General features: G+C 41.7%; 1 protein-coding gene across 2 annotated transcripts in view; it reads left to right on the plus strand.

Moving 5' to 3' along the window:
* Nucleotides 1-12,243, plus strand: part of ARFGAP3 (ARF GTPase activating protein 3) — a 50,795-nt gene that overhangs the window by 21,340 nt on the left and 17,212 nt on the right. For both annotated transcript variants that reach the window (XM_007453941.1, XM_007453942.1), the window contains 5 exons: nucleotides 641-700; nucleotides 1,771-1,832; nucleotides 2,413-2,555; nucleotides 8,007-8,135; nucleotides 9,036-9,158. In XM_007453941.1, the coding sequence (XP_007454003.1) occupies nucleotides 641-700; nucleotides 1,771-1,832; nucleotides 2,413-2,555; nucleotides 8,007-8,135; nucleotides 9,036-9,158 (517 nt within the window). The remainder of the gene's footprint in view (nucleotides 1-640; nucleotides 701-1,770; nucleotides 1,833-2,412; nucleotides 2,556-8,006; nucleotides 8,136-9,035; nucleotides 9,159-12,243) is intronic.

Consider the following 12,243-nt stretch of genomic DNA (forward strand, 5'->3'; position numbering starts at 1 on the left):
CCCCCACTTTCCCCCCTTGTTGTCCCCTGGCCCCCCACTTTCCCCCCTTGTTGTCTACATCTGTGTCTCTATTTCTGCCCTGCAAACTGGAGGCAGATTCTTAACTACTGGACCACCAAGGAAGTCCCTCAGAACAGTTTACTTTAAAACACCAGACCATGGGACTTCCCTGGTGACGCAGTGGCTAAGACTCCGTGCTCCCAATGCAGAGGGCCCAGGTTCCATCCCTGGTCGGGGACCTAGATCCCACACACATGCCGCAACTAAGAGTTCTCATGCCACACCTAAGGAGCCCACATGCCGCAACTAAGACCCATCACAACCAAATAAATAAATAAATAAATAAAAGTAAAATAAAACACCGGACCATAAGGTAGAATTCCAAATGATGTTAATTAGGGAGACCAATAACATTTTTATTCTACAAACCAACTGGATACAAAATATACTTCTGTTTTAATGGACTTTTAAATTAAAATTCTTAAAATGATAAAATAGAATATGGAGCTAAGAAGAAAAGACAATCATTGACAGAACTGGATAAGATTCGTAGTACTGAGCAAGTTGAGTGTATTATATATTCAAAAGCACATTTGATGAGTCTGTATTCTGCATTAACATCAATATTTTCAACTTTCAGGTGGACCAGAACAAGGACCAAGTGTGGAAGGTCTTAATGTACCAACAAAGGCTGCTTTAGGTGGTATGTGTTACCCTATATTGGGATTTAGAGAGTGAGATTAACTAAGAAAAAAATGAATCCTGTCTTTACATTCTGCCCAGAACTTAAAATGTAATGAGATTTATTTAAGCAAAAAATGCTGTTCTGTTTCGGCCAGCTTGATGACTGTGAAATGCAGCAGCCTCTGTACCTGGCGAAGGTTGCTCTTGATGCTTTTGATTTGCTGGTTTATGTCCCAGCTTAAGCAGAGGTCAGAGCAGCCAAGTCATTCCTAGCTACTCAAGAACTCTTAGCATTTTCTTGTCTTTCTGATTTTATTGTAGGTGAACTTAATTTCTAATTTTTCATTATCAGGGAAGTACAATCTGAAATTAGTGCATATTACACTGTATTAATTGGAAAGCAACTGCTTCGGTGAAAAATAACTAAACTATTAGAAATGTTCCAGATATTTTCGTCATGTATTTATAATAGACTTGTAGGAGATTGGGAGCAGATTATGTGACTACCGCAGTACAAATCTAAAAGAAAGTGATGAAAAGGAGAATTTCCATGGATGGCTTTTTTACACTTGAAATGTAATGAGTTTATTCCCTTGTTTTATGCTATCTTTTTCCTGTTAAAGCACATTCTCACTTTGTAAGAAAATAATTTTTATTCTTACTGGGTCTCTTTTACATAATTCTAAACACAGAATATGTAATCTATGATTAAAATGTACCCAGAAAACAATTTTTAAGAAACTTCATCTGAAAGCATCATGTATTTTTGTGCAATTTAGAATGTAATGCTCCCAAAATAATAGAGTGTTTTATATTTCTTATTGGTCAATGTGATAACATAGATCAGAGTGGAAAGCGCTTCACTGCTTTAGTTGTATACATAATGCCTGGCTAACTTTCTACTTTAAAACAATTTTGAAAATTTTGAAGAGTAGAGGTTAATAGGAGGGTTTGTTTCAATGTAATATGAAATGCTCCTGAAGAAAATAGTGAATGGGGCAAACTTAGTCTCTTTATTTCTCTTCAGTGTGGTGTCCCAAAAACATATATACTCTCTGAGTTTGGATACTACGTGGAAATACTGAGGACTCTATTTTTTTTTTTTTTTTTTCTTGATAAAAAAGAAACCAAATCAAGCTAAAAGAGGAGTGAGTATTATGTATAAAGTATCTGGTAGTTTAGCTCTAAAATGGCTTATGCACTCAGAAAAGCCACCTTTGTCATTTTACTTTTATTTTGAGCCAGATTATAATGAATGTGGCTTTGATAAAAAGCTTGTTTTGTTCAATGAGGGGATGTTATACTTAGTGAAGATTTTCTAGAATGAGTGTTTAACATTTCTGTCAATGACAAAATTCTGAAAAAAATCAACAGAGGCTTCCTGGGAGTTTCTGTCATGGTTACGGTTCTAAAAGCAGTGCTGTCTGGTGAGGCTGGGAGGGTTGTCATTGGTTGAATGTTGAGATGCCATGATTCCTTTCAGAGCCCCTGCTCTGGAGGCAGGTGCGGGGTTTGAGTCCCGACCTCATCACTTGCCAGTTGTGGGATCTTAGTTGAGTCACTTAACTGGCAGGAGCTTCAGGTCCTCATCCATCACCCAGGGATGGAGACAGTGCCGGCCTCATAGAGTCGTGAGGACTAAGTAATAACCCTCGATAAATGTTAGCTTTTGTTGCAAACGTTTTCAAACAGTTTGGGTAGAATGTAATCTTATACTGTATCTTCTAGCTTGGGGCCAAAAAAGGAAGTTTGGGAGCCCAGAAACTGACGAATACGTGCTTTAATGAAATTGAAAAACAAGCCCAAGCCGTAGATAAAATGAAGGAACAGGAAGACCTTCTGGCCAGGGCGGCACCTAAGGAAGAATCGATGTAAGTTTGATTGGGTCATAGGAATATGTTTCTGAGATTTGCTTTCCAAATGCCATTTATTCTTACATATGTGTGTGAGGAGGATAATGCAAAATTCAGTTTTATGATAACGAAAACTGCATGGACGTGTAGATTAGAAGGGGAGAGACCAGGGGAGAAGGAGGCAGTCGCCATTTCCAGTTGAAGCTGTGCAGACAGGATTGGGATGGGGTCACGGGAAGGGAAAGACAGAAGCGCTCAGGAGGTACTTACGCAGGAAGGACGCTCAACATCGTCAGTCATCAGGGAAATGCAAGTCAGGGCCACAGGGAGATGCCTCTTCACTCAAGGTAGCTGTAATCAAGAAGACAGACAGCAAGTGTTGGCAAGAATGCAGAGAAACTGGAGCCCTCGTGCTTTGCTGGTGGCAGTTACCACATGACCCAGCAATTCCACTTCTCAGTATATTCTCAGAGAAATTAAAATATGCCCGTGTAGCCACACCAGAACTTGTACATGTGTTCATAGCAGCATTAATCCCTATAGCCAAAAAGTAGAAATAACCCAAATGTCCATCAAGTAGTGAATGGATAAACAAAATGTGTATGTCCATACAATAAAATATTATTCGGCCATAAAAAGGAATAAAGTACTGACACGTGCTGCAGCATGGATAAATCTTAAAAATTTTACGCTGACAAAGAAACTGGCCACAGAAGACCGCATATTGTATGATTCCTTAGAAATGGAATGTCCAAATTAGGCAAATCCAGAGACAGAAGGCAGACTAGTGGTTGCCAGGGGCTGGGGGCAGGGGAGAGAACGTGGTGTCACCTCTAATGGGCAGGGGTTTCTTTTGGGGATGATGAAAATGTTCTGGAATTAGATAGTGCTGACGGTGGCAGCCTTGTGAATATGCTAAACTGAATTGTGTACTTTAGAAAGGTGGATTTTATGGTATGTGAATTATATCTCAGTAATGAAAAAAAGTGTTTATAATGTGAAGCCCCGTTGAACTTGGTGACTAAGTTCTAATTGTATGATGGAAGGTTGTGGGTATGGTGGCATCTGCAGAGCTTTTGAGGCTGGATCTTGAAGGAGTCTCAGAGTCAGACTTGGCACGGGGTTGGGGGAGAAGGAAGAGCCTAAGGGAATGAAGAAGAGAGAATCCAGACGGTGGCACTGGGGTCCTTCCTGGATTGGGGACATTGGAATGATGCTGGGGATCGCCCTGAAGTCAGGCGGGCAGTTTTACACCACATCTGAGGGGAGTGCTGTGAAGAAGGGGTGTGTTTTGGAAAGTGCGTTTGGTGGCGTTATCCAGGACAGAAGGAACGGGATAAAACTGGAGGCCAGGAGGCCAGACTGGAGACTTGTTTTAGGTAGACACTTAAGGTTCCTGAGAGGTTTTCGTTTGTGTTGAAAACAGAAGGGACACATGGCCATCTGGAAAGTGCCCATGACTGGGCATAGAGGATGGTAAGGAGAGAAGAGAGGAAAGGCGACTTGGAGTCCTGTTTTGTATGCGTGTTTATTTTATTTATATGGTGTTTTCTCTTATTTTCAGGTGTATCTGTTTTAGCTTGAGTTAATTACTACGGGCTGCCTAATGAAGAAAATACTTTATGAGGTTGTTTTACGGATTCCTTTAGTTAATTCTCATTAAAGTGCATCAAACAGTGCCTGGCGCATAGTAGGTGCTCAACCACTGTGATTTCTTGCTATTGATGCTCACAGTGTGCTAAGAGGACCTTCATACGATAAGCCAGATAATTTGAAATTGCTAGTTATTCCTCACTGTCCTTTAACTCACAGAACCTAGGGGGCAGCACTAAACTGTATTTGGGTAAAATGTGACTTGAAATGCTCTATGTGAGGTTTACTCTGAGTTGTCACAGACTTCACTTTGATGTCTCTGACTTAGCTAGGCTTTTTGACACTGGGCAAGGGGGAAGGTTAAATCAGTATGTTTGGGACTTCTCTGGTGGCGAAGTGGTTAGGAGTCCACCTGCCAATGCAGGGGACACGGGTTCGAGCCCTGGTCCGGGAAGATCCCACATGCTGCGGAGCAACTAAGCCCGTGCGCCACAACTACTGGGCCTGCGCTCTAGAGCCCGCGAGACACAACTACTGAAGCCCGTGCGCCTAGAGCCCGTGCTCTGCAACGAGAGAAGCCACCGCAATAAGAAGCCCACGCACTGCAACGAAGAGTAGCCCCCGCTCACCACAACTAGAGAAAGCCCACACGCAGCAACGAAGACCCAACGCAGCCAAAAATAAATAAATAAAATAAATTTCAGAAAATAGTTTTTAAAAAGTATGGGTATGTTTGGAAGCAGGCTCTGTCCAGATTGCTTGTGCGTGAGGTTTTCCCAGAGGAAGTGTGAAATCCCCGCCTGATCAGAACAGGAGACATGGAATACAGGAAGCAGCAGCTCCCTCCCTGTGGGTCAGGTGGACGGAAACTAGCTTGTTACTACTAAAAACAACAACCAGCCTTAACGTGTCTCTTTCATTAGGACCATTCAGTACAGCACAAAAGCAAAGATGCAGATCATGGCGTATTTATGAACTGGACTTGGGAACCTAGTTTGACCCCTCTCATGGCCTTGTTCAGAACAGCTGCACCACCACGCCCTAATCACCGTCCTGCCGCTCAGACACATCACAGCTCAGTTTCACCAAACTAGCACTGTGCCAGCTGTGAGGAAGTGCCCAAGCTTTATGTTAGTCTTCTCCAAGTTCTCTTTTTTTTTTTTTTTTTTTTTTTTGCTGTCCGCGGGCCTCTCACTGCTGTGGCCTCTCCCGTTGTGGAGCACAGGCTCCGGACGCGCAGGCTCAGCGGCCATGGCTCACGGGCCCAGCTGCTCCGCAGCATGTGGGATCTTCCCGGACCTGGGCACGAACCCGTGTCCCCTGCATCGGCAGGCAGACTCTCAACCACTGTGCCACCAGGGAAGCCCTGCAAGTTCATTTTTTTTAACGGCTGTAAATAAAGTTATTTCAGTTCAGTCAGCTCTCAGGAGCAGTATCGTTTCTTGTGTTGTCGGACTGCGAAACTAAACTATCCGTGCAGTAGCCTGAGCCTCACCTGGCAGTCTCTGGGCCCATCCTCAGAGGCGTCTGTGTGCACAGTTGGTAGAAAGAGTAAGAAGATACAGTGGTGACGCTGGAGCTGCTCTTTTGCTGACCTGAGTGTCTGGCCAGCCCTCCCCTGAGCCAAGCTGGTACTGGAAGGGCTTCTGTGGGTCTGAGAAGCTTGGAGTCCTGGCTTCCTTATTCCATTAGTGCTTCCAGGGCCCGGCTGTTAAAAGTGCACTCTTTTAATGGAGGATAGACCCAATCGTACGTCAAGAACCCCAAGAAGGAAAACTTCCCCATCTCATACCATCCCTATCCATTCATCTCCAGAAGACTCTGTTACCACAGTTCTACTGATTTTAAACAGATCTATTGTTTTCCTCCAAAAATTATACTTGAAAGAGTATATTATATTTTCCAAGTAATAAAGTGGGTATATTGCCATTACCTGATCTGTAGGAATAATAGTAAAGAAAACAAACTGCCAGATTAAAACAAAACAGAAATCCTGCTTGACTCATTTAGGAGGGAAACAGCAAAAGCAAGATTATTTTTTCCTAGTAAGAAATTCTGCTGTCATTCCCTATTACTACAGAGAAATGTATTTATATTATTATGGAATTTATACAGTGCCTTTCTTATGAGGAATTCGTGACGTTTTACACAATTTTATAAAATGGATGATAGCTTAGAAATCCTGATAAGGTAGGTATACCATTTTTCAAGGCCCTGAAATTTTGTTGCTATTTTACTAATATGATAATTTACTCTTGTAATTGTTAATATAGGCCTGGTTTCCTTTATGAAAAATTAAGTATTTATAGCATTTTTGGAAATCTGAGAGCAAGGGACAGTGTTTTATTCGTCATTTCTCACCTGGGTGCATTGTTTGTCACAAATATTTGAGAGGTAGGTGATGAGTATCTGACTGGTGGTGCAGAGGAAACTATTGGCTGAGGAATGACAACTCCAATTTTTTTTTTCTTTTTTTTTTTAGTTTTTTTTTTTTTTTTTTTTTTCGTTGCTGCGCACAGGCTTTCTCTAGTTGCAGCTAGTGGGGGCTACTCTTCATTACGGTGTGTGGACTTCTCACTGCAATGGCTTCTCTTCTTCTCTTGTTGCAGAGCACAGGCTCTAGGCACATGGGCTTCAGTAGTTGCAGCATGTGGACTCAGTAGTTGCGGCACGTGGGCCCTAGAGTGTAGCCCTTTTTAGTTTTTATCGGAGTATAGTTGGTTTACAATGCTGTGTTAGTTTCAGGTGTACAGCAAAGTGAATCTGTTATACATATACATCTATCCACTGTCTTTTAGATTCTTTTCCCATATAGGCCATTACAGAGTATTGAGTAGAGTTCCCTGTGCTGTACAGTAGGTTCTTATTCGTTATCTATTTTATATATAGTGGTGTGTATACGTCAGTCCCAGTCTCCCAATTTATCCCTCCCTGCTCCTTACCCCTGGTAACCGTAAGTTTGTTTTCTACATTTGTTACTCTATTTCTGTTTTGTAGATAAGTTCATTTGTACCCTTTTTTTAGATTCCACATATAAGCTATATCATATATTTGTCTTTCTCTGTCTGACTTACTTCACGCAGTATGACAATCTCTAGGTCCATCCATGTTGCTGCAAATGGCATTATTTCATTCTTTTTTATGGCTGAATAATATTCCATTGTATATATATACATCTTCTCTATCTATTCCTCTGTTGATGGACATTTAGTTTGCTTCCATGTCCTGGCTATTGTAAATAGTGCTGCAATGAACGTTGGGGTGCATGTATCTTTTCAAATTACGGTTTTCTCCAAATATATGCCCAGAAGTGGTATTACTGGAGATAACTCCATTTTAAATGCTCTCAGAGCCTGATTACATAAAGAGACCCTACAGGAAATTTTCTTGTAAACTGAAGAACCCTTTTGCAGTGAAGTAATCCCTTCTTAATTTATCTATTTGTTAAGTCACATTTGTATATATTTTTTATCTTAAACCAGAGCAAACCAATGAGACTAACCTCATACTTTTGATATGTAATGTTGAAGTATAGTAAAATATTAGTCCAAGTAAGAAACTCTGCTTTTTACTGTCCTTTAGAGAAATAATTTCAGTATACATCGTGTTATGACACGATAATAAGTGATAAAAACAAGAACAGTAATGTAAGTTCAGCAGCAACCAAAGAGTATCTGTAAACTCCTTCAGATTTTCTTGAGCATCTACTCAAAAAAGACCTTTACCCAAAGAAAAGGCCAACTTGCCTTCATAATCGTTAATTTATGGAAAGAAGCACGAAGCTAAAAGTAGAGTGATATGTTAAATGTTCTTTGTATTTTAACTTAAGAACACAGAATTAAAGCTAAATTAAGGAGCATTTGGTTTTTCTGGCAGTGTGTCATCATTACGATTAGCCTATAAGGATCTTAATATTCAAATGAAGAAAGATGAAAAGATGAACATGAGTGGCAAAAAGAAGGTGGAATCAGAGAGACTTGGCATGGGGTTTGGAAATTGCAGAAGGTATGTAAGACTCTGCTTTCTTGGATTTCAGAATTTAAACTAGTTTGCTAATCATGAATGGATTTTCCTTGTTAATTTCAACTTCAGAAATGTTTTCTCATTACTCACTTTCTTCAGTTGTTTTGCTTTGCTCTAATACAGTCCACCTGCAGCCCTCTGTACCCACAGGTTCTGCATTTGCAGATTCAACCAACTGGGGATTGAAAATGTCTGGGGGGGGGATTCCAGAAAGTTCTAAAAAGCAAAACTTGAATTTGCTGCATATACCACTCTTAAGGGCAACTATTTACATAGTATTGACATTATATTTGTAATTATTTACGTAGCATTTACATTGTATTAGGTGTTATTAGTAATCTAGAGATGATTTAAAGTACAAAGGAATACTGTGGATTTTTTTTATCTGCTGGGGTCCTGGAAGCAATCCCCCTCAGAAGCCAAGGGACAGCGGTGTTCACTATAGCATGAAAAATTCCAAATTTAATTCTTAGGTAAAAGGAAATAGGTCTGACTTGTCATTAAGTGGATGCCGTAAACATAACTGATATATGTGACTGTATTTTGTATAATTAGTTACAGGCCTCACTAAGGTCCAGTACTTTTCAGTGCTTACACCAAAAAAATATTTTTTTATTGCTCATGTTTTTAACCCCACTAATAAGTATATTTTTGTTGAGAGTATAAATTAAAACATTCATGGGAATTCCCTGGCGGTCCAGAGGTTAGGACGCCACACTTCCGCTGCTGGGGGCCCGCGGTTCGATCCCTGGTCAGGGAACTAAGATCCTGCAAGCTGCGCAGCGAGGCCAAAAAAAAAAAAAGATCCGTTCTTTGGTGAACACACAAGTGTCCTCGTGAACTAATATTATTCTTTTCCATTTTATTCTCTATTTTCTCAAGTGGTATTTCACATTCAGTGACTTCAGATTTGCAGACCATTGAACAGGAAACGCCAATCACAGCGAAACCAAGAAAAAAGTATAGTGATGACACTGATGACTCGTATTTTACTTCCAGCTCAAGGTAACCTGTTAAAAATCATCTTTAAAGTGTCTCTTTGAAAAGCAGTAATCACTATGGACTCATGAGTTTATTTGCATTAGGAACAAATACAAATCAGTTTACTTCATTGTTTTCAAAAGCTTTGGCTGGAGTCAAGGATGTCCTTTGGAAAAAAATTGGGGTAACCCTCTTTAGTGGATGATGTTTGCTAATATTGAAATGTTTGATAATAAAATCTGTGACCCGGAGTTAAAATTAGAGGTGGGAAAGTTGTATTTATCTAAAATGTGAAATTGGAGAAATATGCAGAGTCCCAAAGGTATATGTTAAGTTGTTCAGTCTTATTCCAACAGTTGGAATATTTCACAGCTGCACCTTCAGCAACTTCTTTTGTTTTCAGAATACCAGCTTCTGGAGTCTCCAGTTGGCAGGATAGAATATTAAATAAATGCTCTTTGTGTGTGCATTTTTATGATTGTAAACACTGTTGCTTTCAGAGGGGTGTCCCAGGATAAAGCGTCCTCCAGCGCTCCCCATCCGACGGGGACAAGTTGCCTAACTCCAGCGTGAAGCTGGCCATGGAGAGGCCGTGGTTCAGGTTCAAGCCGCCTGCAGAGGCCGAAAACAAGTTTAACTTGAATTGACTCATTCTGTGCGGTTCCTCCCAGAACCTGATCAGCACAGGGAGGCCTGCTTCACAGGCACCAAGTAAACTTGGGATATCAGGAGGTGGGCACCAGCTGGGAAGCTGGGCGACCTGGACTTGAACCCTGGCCCTGCCATTTACTGACTGTGTGATCTGGGCTGAGCTGTGTAACCTCTCTGTGCTACAGCTTCTTCATCTGTGAGTTAGGGACACCAGCAGTACCAACCTTTCAGGGTGTGCGAGGGTTAAATGAGTTAATACAGAGCACTGGGAATAGTGCTGTCATGTTTAGCTGCTGTTATTATATAGAAACTCAGTTCAGGAGACCTGTGACTCAGTCTAAATGTTTAATTACTATTGTTAGATACTTAAGTTAACCTCATTGAGGGCCACCTTCAAGTTTGGAGTTCGGGGAAATTGAATGTGTGCCCATCAGTAATGGGCGGTCCTTACAAGGAGACGCCATCACTCACTCACATCTCAAAGGGCATAACTGTTGTCTGGCAATTATACAGACTTGAAGCGTTTTCATATACATAACAGATATAAATATATGTTAACTAATTAGAATCTAATCCTGAAATTCTGTATTCTCCTATCAAAGTTCATAGGTAAGGAATTGTAATACAGAGAACTATCTTTAAATCATTCTGCTAGCATAGCTTCAAATTACTTCAAGTCCAGATATTTTACCCCCAAAAAAGTTAGTAGTTTAGAGGTGTTCCCTGTCAGTGCTTTCAGAGACAGGGGTGGTTTGATGTTTGCTGCTTGTGAGTAACCTGTATAACATACTGGGTTTCAGGTTACTTAGAGGTAACTTCCAAATCATGCCTTTTAAAGTATTTAAATACATTTTCTACAGGCTAAAATTAAATGTCTAACTTGATTTGAAGGCTGCATGTGTGTCAGATGTGCACAGTAGATGAGAGGAGGATGTGTCCGGGTCAAGAAAACTCCCAGTGGGGCAGGGTCTACACTCTCGCCTGCTTGGCTTCTCCACAAAGCCTTTTTGATTACTTCACTGCTCATTACAACTCCTATGCAGAGGAGAGCGTAGGCAAGCAAAGGAAGTAGGTTTCCAGCTCCATGAGTGGTGCCGCTTGGTCACAGGGTTGGAAGGAGAGGTGGCTGCAGGTGAGGACGGGCCCTGGGGGGCAACTGGGGAGCCTTGCCCACTCCAGGCCACCGCTGGCCTCCTGTGGGGCTTCCTCTGCCCGTTGGGAGCTTTAGGAATCCTGTTGGCCTCCCTCTCCAAAAGCTTAGTCAAAAGACTTAGTCCTAAAGACCTTCGTTGCTATGGAACAATTATTTATGGTTTGAAACCGGGGAGCAGATGGTGTTTTTATGTTGACCGCACTTACTGGACTCCTGCCAGAGACCTTGGTGTGTTGTTTATCATCACCTGCGGGTTGTCTAATGGGAACGTAAACGCCTCTGCTGGTCCTCCTTATGGTAGCCACTATTGGTAGAACAATACTTACTTTGGCAAATGAAGTCAAATAAACACGGACTCTCGGAAAGCAGGCGTATTCCATGAAGAGCTCTCATTGCTTCCAAATAATTCATTAGCCCATTAGAGCTTGAATATTATGAATTATGAAAGAATACTGTTTTCTATTAAAAATAAGACCAACCATATCTTGGGGATTTGTTTTTTTGTTTGAGTTCCATTGTTTCCAGGATATAAACAATGTAATTACATATTGAGAAACTAGAACAACTTGTTCAGCCTTATAAAGCCAGTGTGGCCTTCAGTGGAATAGACAGTTGTCTATAGCTGTAAATCAGATATGTGCTATTAGGGTGCTCTTATCAAGGGATTGTAAGGAATGTTTTTCAGGTTGGGTGAAGACAGACTGGGAGGGCGAAAATAAAAATGAAATGTATTAAAAACAAGGATCTAGAAATCAAACCATTAGAAAGTCAATAAAGATTTGGAGATCCAGGGCAGCTGTTGTGTTTTCGAGGAAAGACAGGTGCCCCACAGCCATTGGGGGATGCCCATCCTCCACCGCATCCTCCCTGGTGCATCGGGAGGCCCTCCCGCACTGTGTACACCATGTAGGAGCACAGGGAGCCTCGCTAGTGAATGGTGGGAAGGGCACCCTCCCCGCCGCAGTGCAGAGAATACGACGTAACGGGCTCCTGCTAATCAGTAGGACCCTAGCAGAATGGCTTTCTCTCTCCTTCTGATGTTTGAATTGTCCAGTCATTAAAAAAAAAAAAATCCGATGGCCCTACATTCCAGGATAAGCACTTTGGCTTATCAGAATGAAGAATAGTCCCTTAGAGTGATACTAAATTCAAAAAGTCCTGAGTACCAGTGCCTCAGAGTTGTGAAGGCCCTGGAAGTTCCACCCACCTCCATCCAGTGCTCACCCCCACCCCACCCCAGAGCCCTCCAGGAGACGCCGCAGCCCCTCAGCACTCCTGCCCCTCCCCTCCCCCTCCCTCCTCCCC

The sequence above is a fragment of the Lipotes vexillifer genome, unplaced genomic scaffold, assembly GCF_000442215.2.
Source record: "Lipotes vexillifer unplaced genomic scaffold, Lipotes_vexillifer_v1.1 scaffold382, whole genome shotgun sequence".
NCBI lineage: Eukaryota > Metazoa > Chordata > Mammalia > Artiodactyla > Lipotidae > Lipotes > Lipotes vexillifer.